We start from the raw sequence: 17,870 nt of genomic DNA on the forward strand, positions 1-17,870 counted from the left end.
TTTAGCTAAAAACACTTTTGATGAAAATTATTTGGCAAACTATGTTCACTTTTCTTGATTAAACTGTGTTACTGAGTTGTGAGTAGACGTACATTTAATTGATTTAAACGTTTAGAAGCCCCTCAACAATGTATGAGAGTTCAGGTTCTTGTACATCAAATGTCAATATCTGATACTTTCAATCTTTTTTATTTTGTCCATTCTAGCAGACAAGCATTGGTATGCCACTGCTGCCTTTGTTACACAACGTACTAAAGGACTTTTTCCTATTCTGTGGCTTCTCTTTTCATTTTCTTTCTTTCTTGGAGTCTCCCCAACTATGTTAGGGCCACCAGGTCTACACCCAGCAGCATCTGGGAGGGCAGATATTGCTGGGACTAGAACATAGCCTGCCAAGGAGGCACTTAAGTACGACCTCCCCAATCCCACCATTTTGTTGAAAAAATTTTCAAACTATGATTTGCTTTCCTATATTTATGACTTATAAATAAAAAATAAATAAAACTTATGAGAGTTTTATTATTTTACTTCTATTTAAGTTCATGGTCCCTCTCAAAATTAAGTAACTGTAAAGTTAGTAAAGTTTTTAATAAAGTTCATTTTATTTATTTTTTGTTTTTTGGCAATGCTCTTGGCTCTGCGCTCAGGAATCATTCCGTCAATCAATCAACCAATCAATCAACCATTGGTGGGTCTCTGGGGGACCATATGGGATGCTGGGGAATAAACCTGGCTTAGCTGCGTGCAAGGCAAGAACTCTACCCACCGTACTATTGCTCTGGCCCTAGTCAAGTTCATTTTAAAAATAGATAAAACTGATGAATTTTTGGCACCATATACTAAAGAGAGGCTTCCTTTACTACTGAATTGCTATGATACTTTTATTTATACTATCTTATATGATCTCACAGTATTTTGATTTGTGGGTTTTGGGGTCACACCTAGCAGTACTCTGGAATTACTCCCAACTCTGTGCTCAGGAGATCATATTCTAGCACTATGAACTCTCTCCCTGGATCCTGGAGCGTATTTGTAAAATTTGCTGAGTAGATATTAAACATGTCTCACCCTCCATGCAAGGAAGAAAAGGTAACCGTGCAAGGCAACAGCTGTGCTAATTACCATGATCTTTCAATGTATGTTTGTCAGATTGAGTTGTATACTTTAACATTAGACACAAATTTTCTTTTTTTTATAGTCCAATAAAACAATAACAAAAAACTCTTGTCAAAAAAAGTGAAAATGTGTACAGATTTTAAAAAGTTGAAACAGTATTTTAAAAAGGGAGAAAAAAGGTTAATAAAGAAATAAGGAGGAAGACTTCACATTATTTATTCACTTACAAATCAGGGCTTGAGAGATTGTGTAGAGGAGTTGAGGAGCTTGCCTTGAAAATGCAAATTAAACCCACCCCAGTTTACTGGCAGGGTCCCTGAGCACAGGGAAACACCTTTACCAGCAGGCAGTGCTATCTCTCTAGCTCTTGCACCAATTTTTTTGGTTTTTTTTGTTTTTTTTTTTTTTTGCTTTTTGGGTCACACCTGGCAATGCACAGGGGTTACTCCTGGCTCTGCACTCAGGAGTTACTCCTGGCTGTTGCACCAATTTTTTAAATCAGATTTTATTACAAATCAGTTGGAAGTAGTAAATTACCTTATCATTTTGCTTCATATTTTACATGTATTACTCAGACATGGATTGTTTAATTCTCAAGGAGCACTGTAGCACTGTCTTCCCATTGTTCATCCATTTGTTCGAGAGGGCACCAATAACATCTCACAACAAATTGTGAGACTTGTTGTTACTGTTTTTAGCATATTGATTATGTCACGGGTAACTTGCCAGGCTTTCCCGTGTGGTCAAGATACTCTCGGTAGATAATCCTGCCAGGCTCTCTGAGAGAGGAATCGAACTTTGGTCAGCCCATGCAAGGTAAACGCCCTACCCGCTGTGCTATTGCTCCAAGTATCTACTGCTTTTCTATTCAGAAAATCTGTTTAGAAAATCTATTGTTTTCTGTTTAGAAGTCTCACTGACTTTGAACAGTTCTTTGAACAGAGCTGTAATACAGTGGGTAGAGTGCTTGCCCTGCCTACAGTCTACTGGGGTTGGATCCCGGTTCCCCGGAGCCCACTAGGGTTTATTCCTGAGCATAGCGCCAGGAGTAAGTCCTGAGCACTTCCACATGCGGTCCAAAACCAAAAGCCCCCAATTCTTTTGATGTCAAAAATATATATACGCTATATGAATTCAAACCTATTCTATTTACTAAAACCAGTTTTATGATCAGCATGATTCAGTCTTACTGAATGAAAGGAATGTATATTTTACAATGTTGGGAATAAGTTTTGTATTAGGTCAAGGTAGATGACAGTCCATTATATTCAATGTTTACACTATTAGTTATTATATTAATAAGTTACCCTCTACTTGATGGGTATTAAGATTTTGTGTTTTGGGCCTATCTTGCAGTACTTTGACCCTGGGGCTCCTATATGTGCTTGGGTTCTCTAATCTTCCCTGGGTACGAAGTACCTAAATACTTAGGACTGTGAATTTTATACCCCTCTTCAATTCTAACAATTTTATTATATTCTAAATTCGATACGCCAAACACAGTAACAACAAAGTCTCACAATGGAGACGTTACTGGGCCCACTCGAGAAAATCGATAAACAACGGGAGGACAGTGACAGTGACAATTTAAAGCTCTATTAAGGTGTATAAAATTTACTATTGTCATAACTTCCTGATGACCACTATTTTCTAATTATCAATAGTCTCTGTATAAAGATATAATAGAAAAAGCTGGGTGGTAAAAAATCAAATGATATGGGTAAATCTCCAAAGACCTGCTAAACAGAAGCTTTTTTTTTTTTAAATAAATACACCAATCCCACCACCACTGCACTTTCCCACCGCCTCTGTTTCCAATTTTCCCAACCACTCCTAAAGCCTGTACCCATCGCAGGCTCTCAATTTATTTTATATTCCTTGTTATAAATAATTTGCTAAAGTAATGACCAAAAAATGTTTCCTTAGAAGGAAATTAGTGCAGATTGTTGTATCTTACCATGGAGCCATTAAGCCCTTGTATAAGGGATTACTATGATGATACAGATAAAGCCTTCTGTGTTTATATTTTGTTAATCGAGATTGGTTACCCTCTACATTACAACCCTTCCAATCTGGTGAGCAACTCCTGGTTTATCAATGTTGTAGAGTTTGAGATGTCACGTGCTCCAGGAAGTCCAAAATGATACAGCTGGAGTTCAATTTTAAACTGGGTTGTGGCTTTGGGGCACGTGCATGACTGCGGGGGCTTCCAGAAGTACAGGCTTAACAGAACTTCTAAAGCTGTCATTTTTCTCTAATGAAATGTCAATTTCTTGGGAAATCAAGACATTGCCATCTTCTATCTATACTTGAACATTTCGAGAAAAGCTTAACACAAATGACTTGAATGTTTGTTTTACATGTATCAATGAGAAATATTCTAATTATACAAAGATGCTTTATGGGACCTGGAGATGGTGCAGTGGTTGAGGCACATTCCTAGCATGCTCCTAAGAGTTGGATTCCCAGCACACGTGGTACCCTGAGCACTGCTGGGTGCGACCCTTGGAGGCACCCAGCATCAGAGGTTGTCCCAGTATCCCCAGCACTGCAGGGCCCATGCAGCAGTGCATTCTTGGGCCTGTGCATTAAACCTAGGGCACAGTTGGCTGAGAATCACCTGTGGGGCTTGTAGGACTCCTCAGCAGTCTTGGGGGGCCCCCCTCTTCCCAAATATCTTTTACTTCATGGCAGCGCTTTTTAAAGCTAAATACCTACTTAAAGATGCCTTTTCTCTGTGTTGAATCAATTAAAAATTCAATTGCAGAATTATCTATCAATGGTTCCAGTAATACTGCTATCCCAGCTTCCTTTTAATGGCTCATCAGTTATTTGATTGCCGTGAAGGTTAATATGAGAAGACTCATTTAGCAACATATTATATTACATCATCTTAACATGAAGTAAGGCCCATCAGGCATTATTAAATTAGCCTGAATTTTGCAGTATGTCAGCAGCATTTTATGTACATTAATAGCAGAGTTAATGTTCCTTGGGGAATTGTGTTGAAGAAAAACTGGTTTCAAAGTGGAGTTTGGATATAATTTTGCAGTCACTATATTCCCTTTGACTATCACTGTGTGGTTAAGATTGTTATGCTCCCTTTTTAATCCCTTGCACAGCACACAGTCTTCCAAGCACTGCCAGGAGTGACCCCTGAGCACAAAGCCAGGGGACTGATGCCCCTAAGCATCTCTGGGTATCCCCACACCACCTCCTAACTTTAAATGATTGTATTGTCTCTGAATAGGTAAGACAACATAGCAGCCAATTTTTTGTTTCAGTGTCTTTCCCTCCATTTCTAACCCACTATTAGTAATGTTGTTTGGCAGGCAGTTTTCTTTGTATAGGAGTGATGCATCTTTTTAACTTTTGAATTTTCTGAGTTTACTTGTTAGGACTAAACTCAGCTAAGTTCCATTTATCATAATTTCTCCTAGCAACTACAATAAAGGTAGAGCTAAGAAAGTAGCAACAATAATTGACAAAGAGAACCCTTTTAAACGTTATAAGTGTCCTCTATTCCTCATTGATGCCATCTGTTCTTGCTATGGTATAATTTTCTCTCCTCTCTGCTGAAGCTGGGACTTACTCCAGGGCTCATGTCCTCAAACTCTTGTGAATTCTCCAAAATCAAATCTTTCTCTCATCAGATTATGCTTTAATCTTGTATATAGCAATGTTATTATTTTATATTCCATATATTTTAGTAATATCATTCTCTTGCCTGATTTCTTCTGTATGTTTACAAGCTATTTTTTTAAATGCTCCGTACATGCCTGTACTTGAGATATACAGAAGTTCTCAAAGCTTAATCCTCGCTTCATGAATGAGAATCACCTAGGGCACTTGTTAAAAAAAATCCCTCTGCTTCTTGTACTTTCAGCTATGATCAAGTATAGCATATGATTTAATCAATTTAATATCTATTATATCCTGGGCACAAAATATTAAAGTTTTTTTTGACTGGGGAGCTGACTCTTCTGTTTTTCTTTTGGCCCATACCTGGAAGTGCCCCAGGGCTATTCACAGTGACATGCTGGTCTCTGGTGATGGGACAGCAGTACTTCTGGCAGTGCTCAGGGAATCATGCAGTGCCTGGAATTAAATCTGGACTTCTAGTACACAAAGTATGTTCTCCGCCCACAGAGTTAACTCTTTTGCCCTTGTAACAGAAGTTACAATAGGTGTCCACTCCACACATCAACCTGGTTTTGAGTAACTCCGAAGAATGGTGTAACCCCTTGGGAGGATAAAATGAACTTCAGGCTGGAGAGAGGAGCTCAGTGGGTTGGGATACATGCTTTGCATACAGGTCTGGGTTTTTTTTTTTTTTAAATCTCAGCACTGTATGGTTTCCTGAGCAATGCCAGGAATGAATCCTGAGCTGGGAGTAGTCCCTGAACAGAACCAGGTGTAGCTCCAACCTCAAATATAAATTTCTAGGTGACTTCTCAACCAACCAATTAAGAATGGGAGAGGAAAGGACATATACTATGAATTGAAAGGGATTCTTATGCTATAGCGAAGTTACATTAGATAAAAATGTAACTTGAAGCTTATGAACTTATGAAGCTTAAGTTTAAGCTCGCTGTTCACTACATGTATGGCTTTAGCAACTAACTTAATACTCCCCTGCAGAACACACATTTTAAAATCCACAAAGATTTTAATCCACAAGGGTGCTCTTACAAGGATTAAATGTGATGCTGCATTCAACAGGCAACTCAGTGTTTAGGAAATTTTAGCAAATGTTATTAGAATGCTTTGTACCTAGGTTTAAAACAAAAAATATATATTTTTAATAAAATAATTATAGTCACTGTCACTGTCCTCCCGTTGTTCATCGATTTGCTCGAGCGGGCCCAGTAACGTCTCCATCGTGAGACTTTGTTGTTACTGTGTTTGGCATATTGAATACATCACAGGTAGCTTGCCAGGCTCTGCTGTGCGGGCGAGATACTCTTGGTAGCTTGCCGGGCTCTCCAAGAGGGGCGGAGGAATCGAACTCGGGTTGGCCATGTTGGCTGCGTGCAAGGCAAACGCCCTACTGCTGTGCTATCGCTCGAGCCCAAAAATGATTATAGTATATACACCTATTGATCTTTGGCAAAAACTGTCAAAATTTATCTTGCAAAATCATAAAATTATGATTCTAACTAAATAGCAATATTTTTCCCGGGGGGAATTAAAAAAGTACAAGTTGAAAATTCACTAATACAATATTGTCTGCCACGAAGGCAGGGGGAGGGTAGGAAGGGGGGTACACTGGGGAGATTGGTGGTGGGGAATGTGCATCGTTGGAGGGATGGGTGTTTGATGGGTGTTTGATCATTGTGATTGTGATTGTAACCCAAACGTGAAAGTTTGTAACTATCTCATGGTGATTCAATAAAATTAAAAAAAGAAAAAAAAAAAGGAAATTCACTAATATAAGCATTATTAGTGTTCACAGATATACATAAAAGCATTATGGATTATTACAAGTAGCTTTAATTTTACAGAGCTTGTAATAAGTTTTCCTAAACAATATTAACATTATTGTTAATAGAACTCTCAAATATTTTAGTCTTTTAAAAATAGTATTTCTGGGATTGGATAGCTCACTGAAAGGTCTGGAGTGCATATGGAGGACCATGAAATGAGATAGGACTAACCTCTGAGTACCACCAGGTGGGGTCTGATCTGAAACCAAATCCCAAAATTAACAGGAGATATACTCAAAGGGATGGAGCCTATCAAGCTTTGCATGTTCAGAGTCCTGAGTTTGATCCCAGGCACTGCATGGACCCCTCAGTACCACTGTGATGGCTGTGTAGTGCCTCAGAGCACAGCTTGAGAGAACTCAAATTTCTGCTTGATTTTGGGCCACACCTGGTGATGCCCAGGGGATTGAAACAGGGCTGGCTTCGTGTATGGCAACTACCTTAACCCCTGTACTCTCTCTGGCCCTGATCCTAAAATTAAGAATTCAAAGTAAGTTTTGCTCTGTTGGTTATATAAATTGAAAAAAAATATATATGCATTTATTGGTCAAACAAAATGCCACCACGAAAACAAAAGATTTAATCTTCAGAGACCTACAAAGTGCTTGAAGCTGAAACTGCTAATTCTGTTACTGAAATGAGGAAATAAATGCAAAGATGGGATCTAAATATTTATTCTTGGACTATAATATATAATAAATATAATTTATTATATATTATAGGATTTATGTGATCTGAAGAGAAACCAGAGTATATAGGATATATAATAAAGCATTATTGTTAAAATTGATAGTTAAAAATGAATCATGTGCTCCTGTCTGAAATTAGAGCAGATTTCTGGAAAAAGTATCAGACAGCAGGAAATGAGCTGAATATATTCTACCTTTCTTTCATACCATTTTTGGCCCTGATGGGAATGGGCATGTTAACTGTGTTTTCAGGATTCTGAATTTAAACCTATGGCGGAAAGGAAAAAGCAGAAACTACAGCAGTAGAAATGCAACATTTATGCTAGGGAATATAAAAGAGTTGAACAGAAGTTTTCTAATCAAAGATTATTATCCCCCCAATAAGGTTAGCTATAGGATTGAAATGAAAGTAAAACAGTTCCCCTTTATCAGTGATTTCAATTTTCATGCTTACAAACCATCAGTCCAAAAATATTACGTACAATAATATATCTTGAGAGATGATAACATTCATCACTGTATCACTGTCATCCGGTTGTTCATCAATTTACTTGAGCAGGCACCAGTAACGTCTCCATTCGTCCCAACCCTGAGATTTGAGCAGCCTCTCCTTACTCATCTTTCCAAAAACTGCTGTATTGGAAGCTCTTTCAGGGTCAGGGGAATGAGATCTGTTATTGTTGCTGTTTTTGGCATACTGAACATGCCACGTATAGCTAGCCAGGCTCTGCTAGAGGCTCATGTATGTATGTATGTATGTATATATATATATATTACATACACACACATATATTTTTTCCTCTATGATTTGTTGCCTACTGTCTGAACCCCATCAAATATGGTGTGGTAATATCATTCATATAATTTTTATTTTAGAAATAAAAACATTTTGGAAAGGGGGTAGAATGATAACTGCTACTCTGCTTCCAATAGAATAGATGTGGGTTATAAAACATTTGATGATAGAAATCCAGTGAATTAAAGAAAACGATTTTAAACAAAGAAAAAAAAATGCATAATTGCTGAAAAAAGTACACCACTGTAATAACCACAAATTAAAGGCACAAATAATGGTGAAATAAATTATTTCTACTACCTCTTTTAATTAAAGCCTGTGTTAAAAATCATCTCACTGTTTTCATATTTATTAAACTTACTTGACAGCCTGGTAATCCGGTTTCTCTGCTGTACAGAGAAAATGAGCCTCTCTCTGACGTTTTCCCTATAAAACAAAAAAAAAAACTTTTATAAAACCCTCTTTTATTTTCAACCAATTCAACTTCTAGATCATCCATGGCAATTTTTATGGGGTTTAGAAGAGAGAATAGATTAGAAAAAAGAGATGACATTCAATAAACATTTTTTAAAGCTTCCTATAATTTCCAATCACTGATGATCAAGTTCTGACTCTCTACATAAAATAGCAAGCATTTGATTTAATATTTTCTTGTAACTGGGAAATGCTTTAAAGAATATTCAACATGAAAACATGGAATAGGGGATGTGGTTTAATGGTGAGTGAATATCTCACATGTATGAGACCTAGGGTTTGATCCCTGGCATTGGAAAGAAAATAGAAAAAGAAAAAGAGTGGTCTTTGCTAACACTATAGGCCTTGTGCCTACTAAAGATAATTTTTTTCTCATATTTGCTTTGAAATTATTGTTTTTCCCTCAGATAATAAAGTTCAGTTAAAATTTTAACCAGATCTCAAGGTAACCATTATCATAAAATTGATGTATGTCATGTCTATATATTTTTTTCTGGCTGGGGGTGGGTGGGGTGGGGAGAAGCCCATTCCCGATGGTGCTCAGGGAATTATATGTAGTGCCAGGTACTGAACAAGAGTTGTTGCAAGTAAAGCTGGTGCTTTATTCTGTGTAATGTATCTTGTTCTCTCTCATGTATGTTTTTAATCTTACACATGTGTATGGTATCAGTTGTATATAAGGCATTTAAACAGATAGGAGTGCATGTTTCCACGCATTGCTGAGTTTGAGATGTCTTGTACCTCAAAATAACAGAACCTAGCTCATTAATTTTTGGTGCTATAAATGTTCCATTATATATGAAAGTCAGATTGGCTATTCGTTTTTCTAAAAGTTTCTATTTTGTTTTCATGAAGAGGTACTGAAACAAATATTGATACAAATCTTTTATGAACATACACAAGAGTTTTCCCAGAAACAGAACTAATATGCTAAAAGACATTAACTCTTTTCATTAGGTTCACTGTCACTGTCCTCCCGTTGTTCATCGATTTGCTCGAGCGGGCCCAGTAACGTCTCCATTGGAGACTTTTGTTGTTACTGTGTTTGGCATATCGAATACATCACGGGTAGCTTGCCAGGCTCTCTTGTGCGGGCGCGGGCGAGATACTCGGTAGCTTGCCGGGCTCTCCGAGAGGGGCGGAGGAATCAAACTCGGGTCGGCCATGTTGGCTGCGTGCAAGGCAAACGCCCTACCGCGGTGCTATGGCTCCAGCCCATTAGGTTAATGCATTAATTTATCTGATATAGCTGTGTCTACTAATACTTTACCCAGAAATGTGTAAGAATTACTGTTGGTAGTTTATTTGCACTCCTTAGGGTTCAGAGTGCTAGTATAGAGAGTAGAGTGCCTGCCTTTCAATCCTCAGCATCCTATATGGTTCCTGGAGCCTGCCAGGAGTGATCCCTGAGTGCAGAGCAAGGAGAAACCCCTGAGCACTGCCAGGTGTGGCTTAAAAAACATTAAAAAAAAAGAAGAAAAGAACCCCCAAAGTTAGACACCAACCATCAGGTAAGGTATGGGCTAGATAAAAGGAGAACAGATGTTTCATAATGATAACTGAGAATGTTTCTTACTTGCTTTTCAATAAAATGGACTTTAAGTATCATTAGTAAAGTGAATTTACAAATGCTATGTCACTTTTTAATGATCACTGTCATACAAGATTTCTGTGGTATGGTAGTTTCATATTAGTATCAGAGATGAAGATACAGAGAGTGGTGGGGCTTTTTCTTCAATCCAAGGTAAAAACAATGACAACATAACTAAATCTATAAGAAGTTACTCAAAGTATTTACAATTAATGAGGCAGAATAGACACAGTGTGTTTTTAAGCTAATGATTACCTAAAATTTATGGTGCATTAAAACACACAGGCTATACTGTTATTTATTTTACTGATACACACATAATTTAAAAAAGACCTGGGAGATATTTAGCTAATAATGAATTATTTTCATTAAAGCATTTGACACCATACTGGCTGATGTAGAACTCAGACAACTCTAAATCTAGCACCTACTGCTATCACAGCTATTAGATACCCTGGAGGGGAATGCCACTTACCACACTGTGTTTCAGAGTTGCAGCCTAAAACTGATATAGGGAAGGACAAAAATGCAACCAAAGCCATGAAGATGGGCTTGCTGAACAACTGTGATTGGGCATATGTGCCCATAATCCCCAGTAATGGACCATGTCAGTTGGACTGTTGACACCATATCAACTGCCAGACACCAGCAACTGTGAGCCCCGGGCCAGTGTCCAGGCAGCCACTGTGTGGGGCTACAGGGCACGGATGCCGCGAATCCCTCTGTCATTTATGTGCACATGAGTTAGAATCCCAGGAACCAGCCGATCCTGCAAGCTTTAAAAAGTTCTCACAAGGTATTCATGGCTGGCAGAGATTAAAGAAATCCTAGCTAGAACTGGATAGTGCGAATGGGAGAACCAGATCACAGCTCAGAACATCTGGAACTCAATCTTCCATCCTTAGTTTCCATGGGGCACCAGGATTTTTTTTTTAAATTAGTGAAATACCAGGAGGTACAGTTGTAGACTTACAAATTTTTGTTCTTGGGTTTCAATTATACAATGATCGAGTACCCATCCCTCCACCAGTGCCCATTTTCCACCACCACTGATCCCAGTATTCCTCCCATCCGCCATCCTCCCTAGCCTCTGTGGCAGGGCATTCCCTTTGTTCTCTCTCTCCTTTGTGGGGGGGGGGGGCACAAAATTTAAAACAAAAGAAATTTAAAACAAAAGAAAACCAAACAAAAAATTTGTTTGGAATTCAGCAACATTAACACATGGGGACAGAAGCCCAGGGAAGCCCTAGAGCAGAGAGCATTTGATACTGCCTGGGGATTCCAGTAAAGCAACAACCCTCTCCATGTTCACTGGCCTGAGGACATCACTGAAGAGAGTGTCAATAAACTTGATGAAAAACACTGAAGAATCGAAGATCAAGAACTTTAGCAGCAGAACTGAGCAGCAGAATAAGAGAAGTCAGAAATTAAATCAGAGACCTCAAGAACAAGGCACACAACACTATCAATAAAGCAGAGGTAACAGAAAACAGATCTTAAAAGAATGAAAAAAGCTTAAGCTCTTTAATAGCAAGAGAAAGAACCCCCATATCATAGGAATTACTGAAATGGCTGGTGGAAGAAGACAGTAGCTGAGAACTTTCACTGAAGAAGAGGAAGACATGAGCACAGATCCAGGGGTCCACGGAACTCCAAACAATATATACCCCATATAGCACAACGTCAAGACACAGTTATCAAAATGTAGGAAAGGGAGTAAGAGACTCCTAAAAATGGCAAGGAATAAGCAAGGCCTTTAAATATAAGGAAGACACATAAAATTGACATCAAATTTCTCAAGTGATACTCTATAAGTAAAAAGATAATGAAATGATATATTCAAAGTACTGAATGAAAGGAACTTCAAGACTCTTCTACCTTGCAACCTGAAATCACTCAGATTTGAGAAATTATAAGAAATTATAAGATATGCTCAGATAAACAAAAGCTGAAGATAATTGCTGCATTCAAACCAGCTTTGCAGGGAAAACTGAATGGACTCATAAAAAAATAAATAAAAAATGTTGAATGGCAAAAATCAACAAAATTCACCAAGAAAAATAGAAAAAATACTGCATCAATAATTTACCTAACTATGGAGTTCATGTCCAATTCAATCAGACTAAAAATGGCTGAATAAACAGCAATACTCCTACATTAAAAAAAATTTACCTAAATGCCTGCTAATAGAGTTGAGGCAACACATCAATAACACAACAGCAGTGGTGGACTTTACCACGCCACTCTTATGACTGGATAGGTCAATCGAACAGAAAGTCAGGAAGGAAAGAAGAGACCTATGACAAGTCCAACCAGAACCAGGGAGGCTGAGCTCAGTCCAACACAAACTACCCAGGATGCTGTGGTGCTGGAACCCTGTGGCGCCAGAATTACTGGGGCCAACCTTGCAGTGCTCAGGGCTACACTGGAGATGCTGGGGGGATCGTGTGGTGGCAGTCATGGAATCTGGAGCAGGTATATGACAAACATGCACCCTCAAGAGCTATACCATCTCTTGGTCCTGGCTTAGTTCACTTATCTTTCTCCCTCCAGAAACAATTAAACACATTCTTTCTTTCTAATCAGAATGTAGCTCAGTGGCCCGATAGCTGCCTGCCTGTGTATGTGAGGTTCCGATTCAATCTCTGGGACCAAAAAAAAACCTTAAATGATGGGGAAATCTACAGAAACACAAAGGAGCAATGCAGAAACTTGCCTTTTTCTTTAATTACATTTAAATTTTGTTATGCCATAGTCAAGAATATATTCCTTTATAACAGTTGGTTATACAACTCTATGGGCACAAATTACACAAACAAGCCAGTGTTAAACTTACTGACCCTATCCTATACATATGCAAGTGGTTTATGCAAATGTAAATGCAGGTTCCCACTTTCTAAAAAATTCCTTTTTTCTCCCCATTTTCAGCAAGATAGAAAGAACATTAAAAAAAATAAGTGAGGTACAATTAAAAGCTGTTCATGTTGGGGTTCTACTCCTACACTGTTCCAACACCCTCCCCGCATCAGTGGTCATTTCCCACCACCAATGACCCCCGTTTCCCTCCTACCCCCCCTACCCCCGGCTTGCCTATGACTCTAGAGCAGGCTGTCTCTCCCAAGTTTGGGGTATTATGGTTGGCAATACAGATACTAAGAGGTTATTGTGTTTGTTCCCTTACCTACTTTAAGCATGCAGTTCTTATCCAGAGTGATGATTTTCAACTATCTTTGTCATAGTGGTTCCTTCTTTATCTCCCAGCACCTGAGGCAGGCTTCCAACCGTGGACCATCCTCCTGGCCTGTGTTTCCACTGTCCTTGGGTATTAGTTTCATACTATGTGTTTTTTTTTTAATGTTCCACAAATGAGTGCAGTCATTCTATACCTGTCCCTCTCCTTCTGACTCGTTTCACTCAGCACGATACTCTCCATGTCCTTCCATTTGTAAGTAATTTCATGACTTCATTTTTCCTAACAGCTATGTAGTATTCCATTGCGGAGAAGTACTATTATTTTTTTTTAACAGTCATTTGTTCTTGGCCACTCAGGGGGCTGGGGATGGGGAGTTGTTTCCAGATTCCAGCTATTGTGAAGTGTTAGCTCAGCAGGTAGGGCGTTTGCCTTGCATGCAGCCAACATGGTCGACCTGAGTTCGATTCCTCCACCCATCTTGGGAGAGTCTGGCAAGCTACCGAGAGTATCTCGCCCGCACTGCAAAGACTGGCAAGCTCCCCGTGACATATTCGATTTGCCAAACACAGTAACAACAAGTCTCACGATGGAGACATTACTGGGCCTGCTCGAGCAAATCAATGAACAATGAAAGGTAGTGACAGTGACAGTGAATAGTGTTGCAGTGAACACAGAAGTACAAATGGCATTTCTGGTGAGCTTCCCCCTCCCTTCCCCCCCCCCCCCCCGGCATATTCCCAAAAGTGGTATTGCTGGTTCATGCAGCTCAATTTCTAGTTTTTTTGGGGAATACCCACATTGTTTTCCAAAAAGGCTGGACCAGTCAGCATTCCCACCAAACAAACTCTCCCTGAATTTGCACCAGCACTGGCTGTTCCTCTTTTGGATGTGTGCCAGTTTCTGTGGTGTGAGATTATATCTCATTGTTGATTTGCATTTCCCTGATGGTTAGTGTTGTAGGACATTTGTTGTAGGACATTTTTTCAGGTGCCTTTTGGCCATTTGAATTTCTTTTTTAAGTACATTTCTGTTCTCCCCATTTTTTGACGGGGTTGGATTGTTTTTCCTTGTAAAGTTCTACCAGTGCCTTATATATTTTGGATATTAACTGACGGGTATTGGGTAAATATATTTTCCCATTCTATGGGCCATCTCTGATTCTTGGTCATCATTCCTTTTGAGGTGCAGAAGCTTCTTAGTTTAATATAGTCCCATTTGGTTATCTTTGCTTCCATTTGCTTGGCCAGTGGTATTTTATCTTTAAAGATGACCTTGGTTTCAATGTCATAGAGGGATTTGCCTAAGTTTTCCTCCATGTCCCTTATAAAATTATGTATTATTTTTGATTCATCATATTGCTTTAAACTTAGTTTATGCTGAACACTTGGAAGCACCACAAGAGTGGGTAGAAACATGTCTAGAAATTGCTTCTAATACTTGATCTTAAGAAATAAGGGTATGCTCACCTCCAGGGAGGTCAAGTAGTGGCAAGAAATGTGCAACACGCAATATCAGAAAGTCCAGTGATAAGGGTTCTGGTTAAAAGACGAACCAGATTGGAGTCAGAGTGACAGTACATGGGTAGTGTGATTGCCTTGCACACAACCAACCTGGGTTCGATTCCTGAGCACTGGCAGTAGTGCTCCAAGTGCCGTCTCCTCATCTCCAACCACTACCACCCCGCAAAAACAAGATGCATGAAACTAAAATCCCATCCTGGTAACTCCTTGAAGAGCAAGTAAATTTACAGGTTCTGTATCGTTTCTAAATAATCAGAACTGCCAAATGAATCCTGATGACCTTTCCCAGGAGGAAAGACTTAATTTTTGCTGGGATTTCAGATACCGCCTATTCCAACTCTTGCTTAACTTTCTGCATATAAAGAAATTTCTATCAACAAAAGTCCACAGATGATTGCTTTATTCACTTTCCATCTTTCACATTTTAAGAAAAATTTAAGAAGCCAAAGGTCAGTGATGGTGAGGGATCTTGAAACCAGGTCAGTTTCAATAAATTGGGAGGTCAGCCATGGAGAAGGAAAAATCTGGAAGAAGTACAGTGTGTACATTTTAATACTTGCAGAGCTATCATGCCAAAGAACAATTAAGGAGTAATCAGATTACTGACTCCCAAGTTCTGGGGAGACAGAATATCCCTTTATTGGCCAAATGTTCCTTAGAGTGAAAAATAACTCTGGGACTCCTTCATTGTCTTATCTTCCATTTCAAAGTGACTGCAAATGCTGTGGTCATGGTAACAAGGTTACTGTCAGTCATCACTGATGCCACTAAGAGTGGTGTTTTTTTTCCTACTAGAAATCCTAATAGCACTTCTCAGACCCAATCATTAGAGAAGTAGGCATGTGTGGGAATTCTCTTCCCCGTGTGTACTAGTTCCAAGATGGGATGCAGGAAACCTTTAGAAAACAATAGAAGACAATAGAAAAGTCCTAAAATAAACAGCTCATGAGAGAAATATGGGATGGGTTCAAAAGGAGCAGCATAAGAATCATTGGAGTCCCTGAGGAATAGGAAGGCAATTTTGATGAAGATTTGTTAGTCAAAGAAATCATAGCTGAGAAGATACCAGAACCGAGGAATACATGAATCCAGATTCAAAAGGTCTGAAAACATCACAGCTATGAGGCTCAAATAAAAATACTCTAAGACACATCATAATCAGAATGACAAAAGCCAAAAAAATAGAAAATTGAAAGCAGCAAGGTCAAAGATGGAAATTACACACAAAGGCGCTCCTTAAGAGTCACAGCAGATCTATCCATTTAGATTTAACCAGCCAACAGAAGCATGGATAATGCTGAAGAGTTATTGATTAAAGGAAGCTGATTACAACTGTGAGAGAAAATAGCAAATTTTTAAAGGTCTTTAGATCTCAACCTAGTCTGGAGAAATCTGCGTTGGTACTCTCCTGGCTCTATATGCTTTTTCTACCAACTCCAAAACACATTTTTAGAAGGAAATTCCCAGAGACAAAAAGATTATGGAAGACACAGCAGTACTGAAGCACTGAGTATCTGAAAAATTCCAAAAAAACTAAAGCTTAATAATTCCATTAAAATAATTTAATTAAAAAATTACAAATAATTTAAGAAATCAAATAATTTTTTTATTTAAGAAATAATTGCTGACTTCATGAACAAGAACAATAAAACTTTGGAATGTGACTAGTTTTGAAAACTAGTATGATTTCAGTACCCATTTTATAAGCCATTTTAATTTCAATTTATCATTTAGTAAATAAAAACTTGACATTCTATTTTAAATATATATAGCCTTAGGCCCACCTTTCATAATAGATAAAGGTTTAAACTAGAAAAGAAATTCTTGAGTTACCTACATAAGCTTTACTAATTCAAAATGAATTACTCCAACATACAGATCATGAGTTTTTCTATATTTAGGTTTCATAGAAACAATACAAAAATGGTAGATTTGGGGTGGGGGAGGGGCAAGGGAGGCACATCTGGTGACTCAGGGCTTACTCTTGACTCTGAGCTCAGGGCCTGAGGACTGTCTGTGGTGCTAGAGGATGAACCCACATCAAATGTGTGTCAGGCAAGAGCCTTATCCACTGGACTCTATCTAGCACCAGCACAAAACTTCCTAAATAAGCAAATGTAACTACATATATTTTAAATAAATCTTTATTTATTTTTGGTCTTGGGGCAATGCACATCAGTGCTCATAGGCTACTGCCATCTCTGTGCTTCAGGGTCACTCCTTGTAGAGTACGCGAGGGACCACGTGGTGGCAGGGATTAAACTTAGGCCTCATTTATGTATATCATGTATTATCACCCTTTGAGCTATCTCTGAGCTATATCTGAGGCCACTAAATTTAAATATTGGGGCATGAATCTAAATTTAAAGAGAATTTGATGAGCTAACTATGCGCCTGCTTCTGGGTATTTGGAAGCTCATTCTTTATCTAACTTCTGTAGACACAGAGAAGTGTTTTATCTTCTTTGGTGCGCTATTAAAAGTTCCATACAATTTGAATTGCATTAACCAACTAGAAAAACATAAAATACTATCCTACAAAATAGGCAAAACTGTAATGCTGCTAGGTTTCTCAGAGCTAATATCGAGGAATTTTGATTACTCTATTCACTGGCTCTTCTTTTCTCTTAATGAACAAACTGGGCAAATCAAAAGTCACTAATGTCAAGGGCCCACTCCCTGTACAAAAATCAATTCAGTAACACGTGTCTCACAAAAAGGCCTGCATAGTTCAATTAATGTTTATATGCTTGGAGATTCTTGTTTGAAATAAACTAAGTCAATGTTACCTATTAGAATTATAGACTTTATCTTGGAGACTTCCCACTTAACAGAAAAATCTAAGAAAAAAAAATCTCTAGCATATTTTTTTTCAAGAAAGGAGAGAGCCTTTAAGCATAAAAGCCTATTTTTTTTACGATTTATTTAAACATTATTGGATAGCACTTGTGCCAAGCATGCTGCTGCTACACTGAAGATATTTGACTATCTAGTGCCAACAAGCAC

General features: G+C 38.4%; 1 protein-coding gene across 4 annotated transcripts in view; it reads right to left on the minus strand.

Moving 5' to 3' along the window:
• TCF12 (transcription factor 12) overlaps positions 1-17,870 on the minus strand; it is a 321,390-nt gene that overhangs the window by 103,570 nt on the left and 199,950 nt on the right. For all 4 annotated transcript variants that reach the window (XM_056130730.1, XM_056130729.1, XM_056130728.1 and 1 more), the window contains exon 6: positions 8,449-8,513. In XM_056130730.1, coding sequence (XP_055986705.1) covers positions 8,449-8,513 — 65 coding nt within the window. The remainder of the gene's footprint in view (positions 1-8,448; positions 8,514-17,870) is intronic.

The sequence above is a fragment of the Sorex fumeus genome, unplaced genomic scaffold, assembly GCF_029834395.1.
Source record: "Sorex fumeus unplaced genomic scaffold, SorFum_2.1 ptg000081l, whole genome shotgun sequence".
Lineage (NCBI taxonomy): Eukaryota > Metazoa > Chordata > Mammalia > Eulipotyphla > Soricidae > Sorex > Sorex fumeus.